This window comes from Gopherus evgoodei, chromosome 6, assembly GCF_007399415.2.
Source record: "Gopherus evgoodei ecotype Sinaloan lineage chromosome 6, rGopEvg1_v1.p, whole genome shotgun sequence".
Taxonomy (NCBI): domain Eukaryota; kingdom Metazoa; phylum Chordata; order Testudines; family Testudinidae; genus Gopherus; species Gopherus evgoodei.
The window spans coordinates 95,203,248-95,221,138 of record NC_044327.1 but is presented as its reverse complement, the minus strand read 5'-3'; the positions used below and the strand labels follow the sequence as shown (position 1 = coordinate 95,221,138).

Sequence of the window (17,891 nt, the reverse complement as noted above, 5' to 3'; positions counted from 1 at the left end):
CGTTGCTTTGGTACACATGCGGAGCACTGTGGCAGCATTGTGACTCTAAAGCGGTTTTTCTGCATTATCTTTCAAGAATGGATCCTCAGGCACTGAATACCGTACTAATGACTATTGCCAGCACATCTCGCCTTACTGTTGATCTAATCCTTAGGCTGCTAAATGTGCGTGTGACTGACATTGAGGAGTGGGACAATGGTACTGAATCGCATCAATATGCAGACAGTACAGTGCTAGTGGCAATAACAGACATGCTCTGCTCCGTGGAGCGGCGCGTTTGGGCTCGGGAAACCAGCACTGAGTGGTGGGATCACATCGTCCTGCAGTCATGGGATGACGAGCAGTGGCTGCAGAACTTTCGTATGAGGAAAGCCACTTTCATGGCACTTTGTGATGATCTCGCCCCCAACCTGCGGCGCATGAACACGAGATTTAGAGATGCCCTTTCTGTGGAGAAGCGGGTGGCTATTGCAATCTGGAAGCTGGCAACTCCAGACTGTTTCCGATCGGTGGCGAACCAGTTCGGAGTGGGAAAGTCCACCGTTGGAATGGTGCTGATGCAAGTTTGCAGGGCCATTAATCGAACACTGACAAGAAAAACCGTGACTCTTGGGAACGTGCAGGACATTTTAGATGGCTTTGCAGAAATGGGCTTCCCTAACTGTGGAGGGGCAGTAGATGGGACGCATATTCCTATTATCTCTCCACCCCACCTGGCATCGGAGTACATTAATCGCAAGGGGTACTTCTCTGTGGTTCTGCAAGCGCTTGTGGATCACCGTGGGCATTTCACTGACATTTACTCTGGATGGCCTGGAAAGGTGCACGATGCACGCATATTTAGGAACAGTGCCCTGTTCAGGAGGCTTAGGGCCGGGACCTTTTTCCCAGATCACAAGATAACAGTAGGGGAAGTGGAAATGCCCATTGTGATTCTGGGAGACCCCGCTTACCCATTAATGCCATGGCTCATGAAACCATACACGGGGAAGCTTGACAGGAGCAAGGAACGGTTCAACTACAGGTTGAGCCGCTGTAGAATGACTGTGGAGCGTGCTTTTGGCCGTTTGAAAGCCCGCTGGCGCAGTCTGTTCGGGAAGCTAGATTTGATGGAAAGCAGCATTACCGCTGTTATATGCGCGTGCTGCACCCTCCATAATATTTGTGAAGGGAAGGGTGAAAGGTTCAGTGAGGAATGGACCTCCGAGGTTAGACGTTTGGAGAATGAGTTTGCTCAGCCAGAGAGCAGGGCTAACAGGGAGGCCCAGGAAAGGGCTTCAAGGATTAGGGATGCTATAAGGGAGCAATTTGATGCTGAGAGCCAGCAGTAATGATTGGTGCATGTGTTGTGCTTTGCTTTACATTGCTGTGTATAATTAACCATTTCTATCACCAATAAAACATAGGGAAAGAAATACAAACCAAATCCTTTTATTTGTCATACAGTAAAAAACAGGAAAGGGGGTATGGGTAGTTCACCGTACATTCAGATGTTTTAATATTTCCTATTTTACTCAATTGAAACCGCCTGATGCAAGTCACCGTTGCTTTGCTGCAGGACGATTGGGGTGGAGTGCACTGGGTAAGAATTAAACATATCTTGGTTACTAGGTGACCTAATAGGTGTTGGGGGCAGCTGATGATAATAAGGAACTGGGTGCTGCATAAAGCTATTTTGAGGATACACAGGGGGACAAGTAACAGTGCTTTGGGAAGGCTGTGGGATATCACGGTTTATATTTGTCTGCATGGCTACAAGAGACTCAAAAGACTTGGTTTGCCGAGACAGGAGTCTCATCATCTGCCTGGCTATTCTTTTGGCAGACAATTCCTGTCTCCTGCTTTCAGTCAGCCTCCATTCCTGTTCACTTTTTCTCCACGCCTCAGTCTTCCTACTTTCCCTGTTGTAGTGGTTCAGAACGGTCTTGATCAGCTCCTCTTTTGATTTCCTAGGATTGCGCCTCAAATTCTGCAATCTACGTGAGGCTGGTGACACAGCTGCATTACTCGAGTTGCCTAGAAAAAATAGAGACAGAGACATGTAAAACACAGGGCATCATTGTTTATTATCAACTTTTGAAGGACACTGTAAACTGTAGGTAGCATCCCTCTCACATACCTCACATAACACTGTAGACTTCAAGAAAGCTGACATGTCTAGCAGTGGGGTGAGTACTTTTGCTTAAAATTCTCCCATGTTAGTGGGATGTCTTGGTTCCTGCTTGGAAGGGGGGCCGGGTGAGTAAAAAGCACCCCGCAGGACACGTTTCCCGCTTGGAAGGGGGGGGGGGGGGACGGACAGAGCACCCCGCAGGACACGTTTCCCGCTTGGAAGGGGGGGTGGTGGACGGACAGAGCACACAGCAGGGCAGGTTTCCCGCTTGGAAGGGGGGGTGGTGGACGGACAGAGCACACAGCAGGGCAGGTTTCCAGCTTGGAAGGGGGGATAGGCGAGGAAGAAGCACCCCGCAGGACACGTTTCCCGCTTGGAAGGGGGGGGGGGTGGACGGACAGAGCACACAGCAGGGCAGGTTTCCCGCTTGGAAGGGGGGGTGGTGGACGGACAGAGCACACAGCAGGGCAGGTTTCCAGCTTGGAAGGGGGGATAGGCGAGGAAGAAGCACCCCGCAGGACACGTTTCCCGCTTGGAAGGGGGGGTGGTGGACGGGCAGAGCACACAGCAGGGCAGGTTTCCAGCTTGGAAGGGGGGATAGGCAAGGAAGAAGCACCCCGCAGGACACGTTTCCCGCTTGGAAGGGGGGGTGGTGGACGGACAGAGCACCCCGCAGGACACGTTTCCCGCTTGGAAGGGGGGGTGGTGGACGGACAGAGCACACAGCAGGGCAGGTTTCCAGCTTGGAAGGGGGGATAGGCGAGGAAGAAGCACCCCGCAGGACACGTTTCCCGCTTGGAAGGGGGGGAAGAAGCACTCCGTCTGGATGCCTACGTGCTGGGAAGGGCGGGGGGGGGGTTTGGTGGATTGGGGCAGAGGAAACAGAGCGCCTTGCGCTGGGGAGCCGTGCTTCTAGGTACCTGCCCTCAATTATCCCTAAACTATCCACAGGCTTTCATAATGCCAGACATATCACTGCTGCGTGTTACCAAGGAAGAGCGGGAGGGTCTTCTACAGGAATGCGGATACCGCCCTGGCCCCTATGCAGCTCGCCTGTGTGCGGCCATGGTCCCCCCACCCCTCGCTGCACAGTGGATCGGACGAGTTAGCCTGAACGGGACAGGGACCACGGTGGCTCTACCTATAAACTTGTTAAAGCACATTGCACAAGATCTAGCTGCAACTTTTCAAGAGATTACTCAGGCAGATTACACAGATGTCATAGATCAAATCAATAGGCTATTCCTCGTTTAGGCATGCATGCAGTCAGCCATAACGAGAATCCTGCTAGCACAAAGCATTGCAATCTACTTACCACGAGCACGATCCTCAGCTTCCTCATCAACGTCCGCTTCCAGCTGCTGGGACTGGCTAGTCTCCTCAGGGCTAGAGAAGAGCTCCTGGCTGCCTGTGTCCTGAGACTCCGGGGTGTCCCCCTCAACGCCAGTAGTATCACTGTATTCATCCTCTACACCATCCCCCACGTCTCCCTGCTCTGAACTCTCCATCGTGCTTCTAGGATTCACGGTGGGGTCACACCCAAGAATGGCATCCAGCTCCTTGTAAAACCTGCAGGTTGTGGGGGCTGCTCCTGAGCGTCGGTTTCCCTCACGGGCTTTGCAGTATGCACTCCTCAACTCCTTAATTTTTACTCTGCATTGCAAGGCGTCCCGTTCGTAGCCCCTTCTCATCATGGACTGCGATATCTGACCATAGGTATCGTAGTTTCTCCTTCTAGAGCGAAGCTGTGTTTGAACAGCCTCATCTCCCCACACACTAATTAGATCCTGCAGCTCTGCATTGGTCCATGCTGGGGCTCGTTTGTTGCGTGGAGGCATGGTCGCTGAATGATTGATTGATTAATTGCTCTCCACGCCTGACTGAGCAAACAGGAAGGTGATTTTTGAAATTTCCCGGGGCATTTAAAGGAGGGGTCAGGTGAGCACAGGGCAGAGGAGTTTTCTTGATTACCAGAGAGGTATCCTCAGGTATGCTGGGATACCTGCTTATTCCACGGAGGTCAAGAAAAGCGCTGGTGAGTGTCTACATTGCATTACCAGCGCTGGATCACCAGCGCTGGATCCTCTACACCCGAGACAAAACGGGAGTACGGCCAGCGCTGCAAACAGGGAGTTGCAGCGCTGGTGATGCCCTGCAGATGTGGACACTCTCAAAGTTGCAGCGCTGTAACTCCCTCACCAGCGCTGCAACTTTCTGATGTAGACAAGCCCTTTGAGGTGACACAAGGACTCGTCCTTTTTTTTGCTGATACAGACTAACAGGACTACCACTCTGAAACCTGTCAGTATATACCTTGGGGTTGGCAAATGCCTGTTAAATGGCTTTCTTACCCCTTGAATGTCTCTTTAACAGTTTCAATGTTGTGCTAATAGGTCTGGCAGGCTGGAGGTTTTTTCACTTTTAACTACTAGATTCCCTCCCAAGGAAGACTCACCAGGCTAGAGCAGCCATCTGTGGGAGCCTGCAGGAAGGGTCAGAACAGGGATAGGAAAACAAGAGGGTGGACACTAAGACCCAGTGGTGCCCCAAATTTTCAGGTGCCCTACGCAGCTGCCTATGTTGCCTATGCCTAAGGACGGCCCTGCTGACGGGGAATTGGTGAACTGTGTGGGAGTATCTTCCTCAAATATGTTTTTTGAACAATTTCTTATCCACCTCAATTGACTACTCCTCAGGTAATCCAAACATAAGTGTATTGCATATTTTATTGTTACAAAACTTTAGTAAAACAAAAGATATTTCATTTCAGACGCTGGCACTGCTGGACCGATTCAAATCAAAGCTGACTCAGGCAATAGCAGACACTCCTGAAAATGAAATGTCTGAACCTGAAGCAGAGGATGATGAAGGATGGTAAGGATTTTTAATGCATTATATTAGGGAAGGGCAAATCTGATTAGGGAAAAATAAGGTCTACTCCAGATTTTCACTCATCTTTGACCCGGAACCTTTTTTTTTTTTTTTTAACCCTACCATCTCACTTACCTGTAGAGGTAGGTTCTCTTCTGGAGAAGGTCACACAGTCTGCTTCCCTATTCCTACTTCAGGGCCTCTTCAGGAGGAAGCAAGGTAGTTCGTTTTCTTTGCCAGTCGCCCTCTCCCTAGAGTAAGTAGCAGGAACCAGTAGCATCTCAACTGAGATTGCTTCCTTCAAATTTAGTGCATGTCTATACAGTGATTTAATGCACAGCAAGCCGGCGTGCAAGTCTACAGCATACCATTCTGCCATGTGCTAATGGCTGTGTGGACCCTGCCGCTATATGCTAAAAGTTCCCTAGTATGCTTTGATCTACTGCTGTTTTGAAAAAACTGGGAACTTTTAGTGCAAGCAACACATGGCCACTTAGTATGCAGCAGGCTACAGCATTGTAGATTCACCCTCTGGCTTGCCATGCACTAAATCACTGTATTGACAAGCCCTTAGTGATATTCTGTACTTTAATCCCATGCAAATTTACATTACCTGCATCTGGAATTCCACAGCTAATGTGACAGGTTTCAGAGTGGTAGCCATGTTAGTCTGTATCAGCAAAAAGAACAGGAGTACTTCAGAGACTAACAAATTTATATGAGCATAAGCTTTCATGGGCTACAGCCTACTTCATCGGATGCATAGAATGGAATATATAAGAAGAGTATATGCATATACATGCAGGCTAATTAATTAAAATAACCTGTTATCAGCAGGAAAAAAAAACTTTTGTAGTGATAATCAAGATGGTCAATTACAGATAATTGACAGGAGGTGTAAGGATAGTTATCATAAGGAAATAGATTCAAGTAGTGTAATGACTCAGCCATTCCCAGTCTCTATTCAAGCCATAGTTAATGGTATCTAATCTGCAAATCAATTGAAGCTCAGCAGTTTCTCTTTGGAGTCTGTTTTTGAAGTCTTTCTGTTGCAAAATTGCCACCTTCAGGTCTGTCACTGAGTGGCCAGAGAGGTTGAAGTGTTTTCCTACTGGTTTTTGAGTGTTATGATACCTGATTTCAGATTTGTGTCCATTTATTCTTTTGCATAGAGACTGTCTGATTTGGCCAATGTACATGGCAGAGGGGCATGGCTGGCACATGATGGCATATATCACATTGGTAGATGTGCAGGTGAACGAGCCCCTGATGGTATGGCTGATGTGATTAGGTCCAGTCATGGTGTCACTTGAATAGATATGTGGACAGAGTTGGCATCGGGCTTTGTTGCAGGGATAGGTTCCTGGGTTAGTGTTTTTGTTGTGTGGTTGCTGGTGAGTATTTGCTTCAGCTTAGGGGGCTGTCCCTAAACGAGGACTGGTCTATCTCACAAGATCTGTGAGTGTGAGGGATCGTCTTTCAGGATAGGTTGTAAATCTTTGATGATGCGCTGGAGAGGTTTTAACTGGGGGCTGAAGGTGACGGCTAGTGGCGTCCTGTCATTTTCTTTGTTGGGCCTGTCCTGTAGTAGGTGACTTCTGGGTACTCTTCCAGCTCTGTCAATCTGTTTTTTCACTTCAGCAGGTGGGTATTGTCGTTTTAAGAATGCTTGATAGAGATCTGGTAGGTGTTTATCTCTGTCTGAGGGATTGGAGCAAATGCGGTTGTATCTTAGAGCGTGGCTGTAGACAATGGATAGAGTGGTGTGTCCTGGATAGAAGCTGGAGGCATGTAGGTAAGTATAGCGGTCAGTAGGTTTTCGGTATAGGGTGGTGTTTATGTGACCATTGTTTATGAGCACAGTAGTGTCCAGGAAGTGAACCGCTTGTGTGGATTGGTCCAGGCTGAGTTTGATGGTGGGATGGAAATTGTTGAAATCATGGTGGAATTCCTCAAGGGCTTCTTTTCCATGGGTCCAGATGATGAAGATGTCATCAGTGTAGTGTAAGTAGAGTAGGGGCATAAGGGGACGAGAGCTACAGAAGCATTGTTCTAAGTCAGCCATGAAAATATTGGCATATTGTGGGGCCATGCGGGTGCCCATAGCAGCGCCGCTGACCTGAAGGTATATATTGTCTCCAAATGTGAAATAGTTGTGGGTGAGGACAAAGTCACAAAGTTCAGCCACCAGGTTAGCCGTGATATTATTGGGGATACTGTTCCTGACGGCTTGTAGTCCATCGTTGTGTGGAATGTTGGTGTAGAGGGCTTCCACATCCATAGTGGCCAGGATGGTGTTTTCTGGGAGATCACCAATGGACTGTAGTTTCCAGAGGAAGTCAGTGGTGTCTTGAAGATAGCTGGGAGTGCTGGTAGCATAGGGCCTGAGGAGAGAGTCCACATAGCCAGACAATCCTGCTGCTAGGGTGCCAATGCCTGAGATGATGGAGCGTCCAGGATTTCCAGGTTTATGGATCTTGGGTAGCAAATAGAATATTCCTGGTCGAGGTTCTAAGCATGTTAGTTTAATAAGCCAGGAAGCACATCCTCAGCTAGTGTATAGCTCAGGGGTGGCCAAAGTGTGGCTCATGAGCCACATCTGGCTATTTTACCATTAAAGTACAGCTTGCGGAGCCCCCCATGCCCTCACCCCACTGTTCATCTATTAGACTGGGTGAGTGGAGGGAAGCTTGGGACCTCTGCCTTGCAGCGGGAGGTACGTCTCGGGGCTTCAGCCCAGCTGAAGCTCCAAGCCCCATCAGCCACCTCCCTTGGGGCAGAAGCCTCAAGTCCCAGCCCCCGGCATGTGTGCCATGTCGCTCGAACTTCTGAAGATTGTCGTATGCAGCTCAGAGGGCCAGTAGATTTGGCCACCCATGGTATAGCTCCACAGACTTAAAAGGAACAATGACAATTTACACTAGTTTTGTGTAAATATGTGTCACAGTTCAGGGCAACTACTTCTACTTTCCTCTCCATGGTCCCTCAGGGCTCCCAGTCTAGGCTCCTGGCTCCTCAGCTGTCACCTCTCTTGGGCGGAGACATGCATCTCTATTCCTCCTGATTGGACTTTTTCCAAGCTGCACAGTTCTTTGCCTATACTGTGATATCCCCAGCAAGCCAGACCACCCAAAAGGCCAGTGTCTGTGCTTTGCTTTCTTTCTAGAGGTTATGAACAGCACAATTGCCCGTAGTTATAATTTACCACACAGCAGCTCTTTATAAGCAAACATGTTTATTGTTGAGCATTACAGAGAAAACATATTAAACCATAAAATAACTTCCACACATGTTAAAAAAGCTTACTAGAAATCAACCCAACTCCAACCTGGGACTGTGGTAGGTGTCAGTCCTTCAAAATCCACTTGTTTTCCCCGTGGTTATACGTTCATAACTGTCTCAGATTCAGAACCAGAACCCAAGCTGGGCAGAGCAGCCATTTTTTAATACAGCTTAGGCTTCTGAACTTGGTGTTTGGTAACAGGTAATCAGCAGACAAGACCCTCTCCATAGCGCATAGTTTCAAAAGATTGGATTTTTGTATAACCAAAGATGGAGCATTTGAATTCACTTCCCCCTACATATCCCCAGGAAAACCACTTAACACTTTCTGTTTCAAAAGTCTGTTGTTGTCTGGCACGTTGTTCAGTGTAGTCCACTGAAAGCCTTGGACTCACATCTGTCACATCTCCCGCTTCGAGAGGTTACGTACAATCCTGGCCCACAATAATACCTAAACCTTTAAGTTTGCACTGGCAAGGTCTGCACTTCTGTAGTACACAGAGTGGAGCAATGTAGATAAGCCCTAATCAGTATATAAACTATATATATATATATACACAAACACTAGAGTGTTTTGGAAACTAAAATTAAACTTTGTTTTATTGAGAGAAAGGTTTGCTCTTTCTTTTCCTTTTCTTTCAGTGTCCTCAGCTGGACTGACCCAATTGTGGCAAGTTCACATTAAAAAATCCTTGTCTCTTACTTGCAACCCAGCCCTCAAAAGGCAGTGTTTGTTCTTAAGATGATTTCTAGTAAATATTATGAGTGCATGGCATGTGCTTGTGTGATAGGCATAAATTATATGATTCCTAGGCCAGTTTGTCAGTCATGGTTGCTGCTTTTAAGGGAAGTGAAAGCTAGCCAGTATGCTGTGCTCTACTGTCAGGGTATGTTATCTGAGGTAAAATTATTGTCTCTAAGATATTTTTATGTGTCCACATGAGTGGCCACACATTGAGGCATAATTTTCATTTTCTGTCAAGATAGAAACCATTACCAATTTGTTATGTTTTCTTTTATTTGGCAAACTTTTCTCTTTGCATTTTTGGCTGAGCTGCTGTATTGGCATGGAGCACAGCAGACATTTGGGTACTTTTCAGCAGCATTCTACTTTTTTATGCAAAAAAAGAAATAAAAGAAATATGATTCTATTGTAAATAGTGTGCATGGTGTTTGATAATTATTACCAGATTTTACTGTCTAAATAAGGCAGTTGAAGAAGTGCTGTTAAGAGAGCTAAAGAGAAATACGTGATATAGTTTTAATTTTAAATTTAGGAATCCTTACCGGGACACATACAGAGGTCCTTAGAACTTTATGACCATTCTGTGGCAGTGATTACATGTACTGTCTACAGCAGCAGAATCCATTCTTCTCTACAAAATTCAAGGAGTCTCAAATTTTTACAACCAGCAATGGACCCTATCTGTAGCCATATAACTAAAAAAAACCTTCTACTGCATATAAATACACCATACATAATGATAGAAAGGATACTCATGACCATTTCTATGAAGTCAATAGACCATGTTGTGCTTTAGGTTTTGGCAAGAAAACTCTCATAGCACCTAGATGCCTAAGTCAGATTGCTTTGGCTGAAGTTTGTAGGTGAGTCTAGGTACAGACTTGAGCGGTTTGCACAGAGACTGCATTTTTTGCATTGATTGATGGTGGTATATCAGGATCAGGTGTCCATGCTGATATTAAACCTATCAGCTGCCCTCAATAACATTGATCATGAGGTCCTGTTTACTTACCTGCTGACCCTTGAGCAGGGGCGGCCAAACTGTGTCTCGCGAGCCACATGCAGCTCTTTTACTGTTAAAGTGCGGCTCGCGGGGCCCCCCATATTCCTCAGTTCTCCACATACCAGACTGGGGGGGCGGAGCGCAGGACCTCCTCCTTGCAACAGGGTGAAGTAGGGGCTTCTGCCCAGTGGGGAAGGGGGTCTTGGGGCTTCTGCCCAGCAGGCAGCACCTGCTGGGGCTCAGGGCTTCATCAGGAGTGGGGCTGAAGCCCCAAGTCCCAGCCCCCGGCAGATGTGCCCCAGCTCTCGAACTTCTGAAAATTATTGTATGTGGCCAGTAAGTTTGGCCACCCCTGCCATAGAAGGGAGCAGGTGGAGCTACGGCTTTTCTCTCTCAGAGATCATGGAGGGTACAACACTAGATAGAACAAAGCCAATCACATTGGCTTCAGTTGTTCCTCTCCACAGAGTGATGAAGTGTGACTGTTTCTCCTCCTCTAAAGGCCTTCATATGTGGGATCCCACAGTGACCCATACTGTCCCCTCTTCTCTTCAACATCTACATGCACCACTGGGAGAGGTAGTGAGATGTGTTGGGTTTGGCTGTGAATAGTGTGCTGATGAAACTCAGCTATATATCTCATGGTCAACTCATGCAACCACCACCATTACTAAATATCAGAACACCTAGAGGAAATAAGTTTATGGATGAAGAGCAGTTGGTACAAGCTGAACCCAGGCAAAAGTTAAGTGACACCAATCAGAAAGGGGAGATGCTTTGAAGAAATAGTCAAGAAGCTGTTTCCACCTTCCATTGAAGGCATTCAGCCCCCAATCATCAAAGTGCTGTGAAGCCTTGGGGTCCTGCTTGACTCTTTACTAACCTTGGACAGCCAGATAGCAGAAGAGGACCTGGTCACAGTGATCCATACATTTGTTATCTCCACCTACCATGGATTACTGTAATTAAAAGTTTCTGAGGATGAATGTAAAGATGATACACCAGCTCCAGCTAATACAGAATGTGGTTGCCCACCTTTTCCATTGATTAGGCCATTGTGTACACATCAGAACCATGCTCAGGTCCCTCTAGTTGCTCCCAGTCAGCTTCCAATGACAGTTCAAGGCTTTGGTCCTAATTTTCAAGGCAATTAATGGATCAAGTCCCAGCTACATTAAAGACCTCATTTCAATGTGTGAACTGCCATGGAATGCCTGTGCTCCTCAGTACAACACAGATCACAAAGCCTGCACCAAAGTACATGAGAGCTGAGGATAAAGTGTTATAAGTCAAGGGGATCCAGTTATGGAACAGATGAAATGTACGATGGATCTGGACTCTGAACTGATTCCATCTCCTTCCCCATACTCCTGGAATTGCAAAAAAAAATAATAAAAATCTGGTGCTAAAAGACACTTTCTCTGGGCCTTTTTGACACTATCTTGTAGGAGCCTATACTAATCCCAGACCCTGGTCCAAGATGCTCTTCGTTGGCGCCAAGAATCTGGGAGAAGAGAAAGGAGAGATAGCAGCAGCATTCTCAAGACTGTGTACATGCCTCCTCTGGTTCCAAGAAGACTGGAACCATGAGTCCATTGGTGCTAAGAGATCTATTGCAGCTGAAGGGAAAGCCTCTCACAGGAACCACATTCTGTGTGGCAGAAGCACATCTTGATGTGGGATATTGAATTCTGTGGTGTTGTCCAATTAATTGTCTCCTCATACTCCATCACAGGTTCTGAATCCAATTCCAGGTCTAGAGCCACCATTCCTTGTAGGTAGTAATCCTCCCAATTCCTCTGTTTTGCAGGAGGAAATTTCAATTAGTCCAATTTTCATTTTTATCTACTGCTCTACAAGTACTTAACAAATGTGTTTAAATGGCAGCAACTCACCTAACAAGGCAAGGGGTCCACATCTTTCCATATTGCTCATAAAAGCAAAGTTGCTAGAAGAGCTCCAGTCTGCTCTGTGCAACACATGGACAGCTCGTTCAATCTCTAAGCCCTCGTCCAGACTAACCCGCGGCATCGGCGGGTTAAAATCGATTGCTCGGGGATCGATATATCGCGTCTAGTCTGGACGCGGTGTATCGATCCCCGAGCGCGCTTACATCGATTCCGGAACTCCATCAATCCGAACGGAGTTCCGGAATCGACACGGAGAGCCGCGGACATCGATGGAGCCCCGTCCAGACTGGTGAGTACCTCGATTTTAGAAATTCGACTTCAGCTACGTTATTCTCGTAGCTGAAGTTGCGTATCTAAAATCGATTTTAATTCCTAGTCTGGACGTGGCCTAAGACTGAGGATAAACCTAGAAAAGTCACAATTCATGATCTCAGCAGATCATGTCCAGTTACAGGCTGTATTATCACAAAGATCTATCTGGCTTAGCACAGATTCCAGGATATCTTCAGCCCTGTCCACTTGATTCAGAAACAGCTTTGAAACCAAACCTTCAAATTGCTAGGTCTGGCATTCTGTGTCCTAATTAGAGCTGGACAGGACCCAACAACTCAGCACTAACTCACACCAAAACCTTAGTGGGATTCACAAACTAGATGTTCCCTTGCCTATGTTGCTTTTGGGGCTCAGTTTGGTAAGTGTGCTCTCAGCAGTCAGTTCCTGAAAACCAAGTCAGGCTGCTTTGTCGTGCCTACTCTAGCCTGGGGAATGAAAAAGAAAATGCTGCTCCAGTTCATGAACACAAAGATGGATTAGAGTCACATTTGTTCCCCTCCTTTTCAGACTGAAGCTAGACTGGAAAATCAGGCCCCATATTGGATCTCTCTTGCTAAGGCTATTGATTTACCAAGCTACCTTTAAAAAAGGAATTATCAAAATGTTTCTTTGATTGCTACAGGCCCCTTTAAAGAATAAATTAATGCCAGAAATCAGTATTAAAAACACATTGGAAAGAGGGGGTTTTCTACTCTGTTTGGCAAAAAATAAATGTTTACTTGGGTCTTAGTATTGCCACTAAGCTGGTAAAAAATAAGCAGTAAATTCCTTTCTTTCTTCATCCTTGCCCCACCCCAACCCCACACTGCCAGCATATGATCAAACCTCCATCATTTAATTGTTCTCCCATTGCTGAATGTATGGAAGATTGTATTTGATCAAAATGGTCCTTCTGCCAAAGGTATACTACTTATTGCTAATGTTTCTAGCAGTTGTCCATGCCAGAGAAATACAGTTTTTATTTCTCCACATCTAAGCTTATTTGGGCCAGGCATCTGGGCTTCGATTTGGCTCCTTGTTCACTTAACACATTGAGATGATCCATGCTTTACTCTAGGGATGTCTAGCATTGCATTTACTGCCTCAAAATCTTATGGCTTATTTATTGCTAAGCTAGTGAAAGATAAAGAAATAATATATTTTCAGTGTCTAACAGCCCAATTTAAGCGTCCAAGGTCTTGTATACCATTTTTGCTACATACACTCACAACGTTATCTGGCTTTGTAACATATGTAGGCAACATGCATTTAGCTATATACAGAATTTTTTAGGGGTGGGGGTGTGCTAAATAAAATTTTGAATTTTAAGTTATGAAAACTAGAACAGAGTGCAGTTTAAATGGAATGTGATTTTGTTCCAAGGGAACCCTACCCTCTTCCCATCCTGTGGCCCACATGATATAGTGTTGCACAGTTGGCTGAGTTCATTTGGGGAGGGGATTTGCTGCCTTCTGAAGTATCAGGTACTGTACAGGTTATGGCTGGAGACAGGATATTAGACTAGATGCATCACTGGTTTGTTCCGGAATGGCAGTTCACATGTTCTTATAGTAAATGCTGTAAATTTTCTCTACAATTGTACACTGTCTGGGACAAAATCTGGAATTTACATTAAAGTATTCCATACTGATCTGTTCTACAAGCATGTGTTCTCTGTTTAAAGCACCCCTCTTCTTTCATCAAACTACTTAACATACTTTGTGAAAGAGGATAGGGAAATGCAGTAAATATGTTGTATGTGTGGATTACTACTGATAAGTAGGGCCTTACCAAATTCACGATCCAGTCTGGTCAATTTCACGGTCATAGGGTTTTAAAAATCTTACATTTCATGATTTCAGCTATTTAAATTTGAAATTTCACAGTGTTGTAATTGATGGGGTCCTGACCGAAAAAGGAGTTGCAGTACTGCTGCTCCTTACTTCTGTGCTTCTGAAGGTAGAGCCGCAGCCAGCAGCAGCAGCACAGAAGTAAGGATTGTATGGTATGGTATTGCCCTTACTTCTGTGCTGCTGACTGCAGAGCTGGGTCCTCAGCAAGCAGCCACCACTCTCCAGCCACCCAGCTCTGAAGGCCGCAGCGCAGAAGTAAGAATGTCAATACTGCAACCCCCCCTAAAATAATCTAGTGACGCCCATGCAACTCCCTTTTGGGTCAGGAGCTGTAGTCTCCATGTTGTAGAGAGAACTAATCGTTGTTTTTACATATGGGTAATTCTGACGTCATTACAAAACCAAAATAGTCACATTTTTCTCAGGAGCATCATGTCATGTCTTTTGGACCTAATGGCCTTTCTGTGGATAAATGCAGTATCCCAGTAGACTGGTTACTCACAACTTTAATCTTATTTTAAGAGAAAAATAGTCCTTAATGACCATGTTGAGTAACATTTAAAAAAAAAAAATTTAAATGAGGCAACAAGCCTCTGGTGCATTAATCCTTATAAAGAAAAGCTTTTTTTCCCCCCTCATCAACCTTGTTCTTTGCGAACAATGGAGTATTTCTAGTTTTAACCTGGAGATCACATAACGTTCCAAATTCTCAATTTTAATTCTGCAATTAAACAAAAAACTGAGAATTCATATAATTTGATGAAAATATCTGAGCTGAATGTTATGTTAAGAATCCCTAAAAAAGTACTTGTCCAAAAAGATATGTACATCTTATGCTACAGGCCCAAGCCAGGAGAAAACACAAAAAAACATTTTTTTTCAGAGTCCTTCCTTGATATTTTAGAGGAACTACAAATTGCTAGTGTGATAATATTGTTTCCTCCAGCATCCATTGTGGTAGTGGAGTCACCTGGTAAGACTTGTAGTAAAATGAACTACTTCAACAAGCAAGCCTAGATGATATCATCTGTTCAACACTTCAAAGAAAAATGTTCATTCAGCCTAAATCAAAGTCTTTTCTGCCTCTAAAGGAAGTAGTAACAAGAGTTGTTGATTAACTGATCCAAATGGATATATTTAGTCATTCTTCTGAGGTTATATGCTAAATATTCTGAAGAAAGTAAGTTGATCTGATCTTTTGCCAGTGTTTGTTATATACAGTATTCCCTTCCAATGTGCTAGTCAATGCTATGAGACATCTACGATCTGACTTTAATACAGATATAAGTTTATTAATTAAATTTTCAGTTTTCCTTACGTAAAAATTAGGGAGATTTTTGCTCTATGCAGGAACCTTAATAATAGCCCAAGATTTTTAGTTTTGAATTATCTTCTATTCAATAATTGTTCTTATTTGGACTTTAGACACTGTACATCCTTTATTTTAGTTCGACTAATTACGTTTCACAGTTTTTGTACTCAAAGTCTATTGCCTTTTTATTAAGTAAATACACCGAGTTTGCCTTTTTTTAATATGCGCTCAGCTCTTCAGGTCTTGCAGAAGTAATATAGCCCACCAACAGTGTTTAAATTGCACCTTTTTCTAGACTGAAATTGTAATGACAATTTAAGGTGATTTCTGTGAGTTAGTATTATAATGATCTTCTGAGGTCAGTCTAAAATCTGAAAAAATATATGCTAGTTCCATCTGCAAAATTAAGGCTTATTTGTTAATGAGCTATGTTTAAAAGAGGTTAAAACTACTCAATATTGTCTTGGGATATGGAATAATAAAGCCAGTTCCACAAGTTAATCATTTTATATAGAGGACTAAAAACACAATGATTTTGGTTTAAAATTCTTTATCAATATATTGTGTGATGATTTTCTCAGTATTACCTTCAGTTTCATTCTGCCTCAGCATTAATTCAATAGTCTGGAAGATTAGAAAAGCATGCTACTTGATGTTGGAAATGTTTTTCTAACCATTGCAGGACATGTGGTACCATGATAAATATTTTTAACATCTTTATATAGTGACTGAAAATTAGTATTCTGCTGTCTGTGAGCAAAAAAGCCTTAATTCATTCTTTTTAATGAAGTTGTCAATTTAGTGAAACTGAGGCAAGGGAGCTGGAAGGTTCTGTGATAGCACAAGAATTTGGAGGAGAGGAGAGGTAATCTGATAGTAGGGAAGAGGAACACAGGAATGGGCAAAGACGAAACTAAGGGCAGTGTAAAAACACAGATAAAGTAAAATCAGTTGCCAGTGGACAGTGGTCACCAATTGAATTATGTGACAATAGATAATTAGTGTCAGTGAACTGCAAAACTTATGGAAATGATAAGATGGTGATTGGTAAAATATGTCCGTGATGTATGGAAACGTGATATAGGCAGAGACCATATTGCTTCTGTGGCAATGGAATGGGTGCTACTAGGGTAAGAGCTTTCATAGCTTGATATTGTGGATGGATGGATGGACAGAAAGCAGCAAGTTCTAGAGGAATATTGCATGGAGATATGGTTTTTGCACCACCACGTGGCTCACATAAACAAGTCAGACCACGCTCAAGCAGATGTATTCAGGTGAGGTTCAGATTTGGTGTCTATTGGTCTAGGTACTTATGTGCGTCACCCCCACCCCAGTACTCTCTTATCTAAGCACCTCCCAAGCATTTAAGAACAGAGATTAACAAGCTCGTGCTCTCTCTCCCTCCCTCTCTCCACAGCTTTCAAGAAAATAGTTTAATTATTTTGGAAATAGGAGTTTGTGGTGTGTGTGCCAGTGTACATGTATGACTTTGATACAGATATACACAGGGTATAGTATCCAAAGCCAAATGGATAGCTAAATAATGTTAAGATGTGACAGATGGGAAATGGTGATGGAACTCCTCTAGAGTCTTCTATTGCAAGGAGCAATAGTGGTGGATGCAAGCTGCCTTAGGAACAGGTAGGGCCAGTCTTATGGGTGGCCAACATGGGCAACCGCCCAGGGCACTGTGGTCAAGAGGCAGCAGAAGGGCTATGCCCACCTGGGAGTGGGAGGGGATAAAAGGGGCCGTTGGGCAAGAGCCAGACACTCACATGCCTACCCTCTCCACCCTCCCAGCAGCATGACAACTGCAACATCACCATCATTCCAGCTGCTGCTGCTCTGCCTGCTGAGTGGCTGCCCACCGCTGGGGAAGCAGTACATAAAGAGGCCAAAGAAAGTTCTCCCAGGGCACCGTTTTTCCCTAAGGCAGACTCTGGGAACAGGGCACATTTATTGCCTGTCACAATAAACCAGGGCTGTGCCTACACTCAGATTTTTGTTCAGTTCTCTAACCTGCTGTAACACCAGATCAGCTCCACTGGTACTACAATGGTTGGAGCACTAGTGTATACTGGCAGCCAGAGCAGTTCTAAGAACCTTGTTCTTAGCTGTGATACATCAGCTTAGAGGAGAGGGGCTGCAGGCTTAGTTTTGTTTTACATTTATATAATATTTCCTCTTTTAAAACCTTCTGGTTTTTCACATTTCTTTTGCCATTCTGGTTTTTATTTTGTTTGTTTGTTTTTGTGTCTCAGTCCTGTGTTTTCTCTCATTTTTTTTCCTTGATCTGAATTCTTTGCTTGTTTTCGATTTTCATTTGTTTACCCTTTTCTCTGGCTTTTTTTCTTCCTTTTTATTTTCCATTCTTTGCGTTTTGGTCATCCTCCCTTTATTCTCTTTGTTTTTGTTACTCATTCTTTTCCTTTTTCATTCTTTACCTTTCTTCCTCAATTTATTTTTCTTTTTGGTCTCTTCTGTTTC

General features: G+C 44.5%; 1 protein-coding gene across 4 annotated transcripts in view; it reads left to right on the top strand.

Annotated features, from left to right (window-relative positions):
• Positions 1–17,891, top strand: part of CWC27 (CWC27 spliceosome associated cyclophilin) — a 226,780-nt gene that overhangs the window by 193,595 nt on the left and 15,294 nt on the right. For 3 of the 4 annotated variants that reach the window (XM_030567316.1, XM_030567317.1, XM_030567319.1), the window contains exon 13: positions 4,884–4,987. In XM_030567316.1, coding sequence (XP_030423176.1) covers positions 4,884–4,987 — 104 coding nt within the window. Of the gene's footprint in view, positions 1–4,883; positions 4,988–8,908; positions 8,937–17,891 lie in introns of all 4 variants that reach the window. The other variant, XM_030567318.1, reaches the window with a different exon arrangement.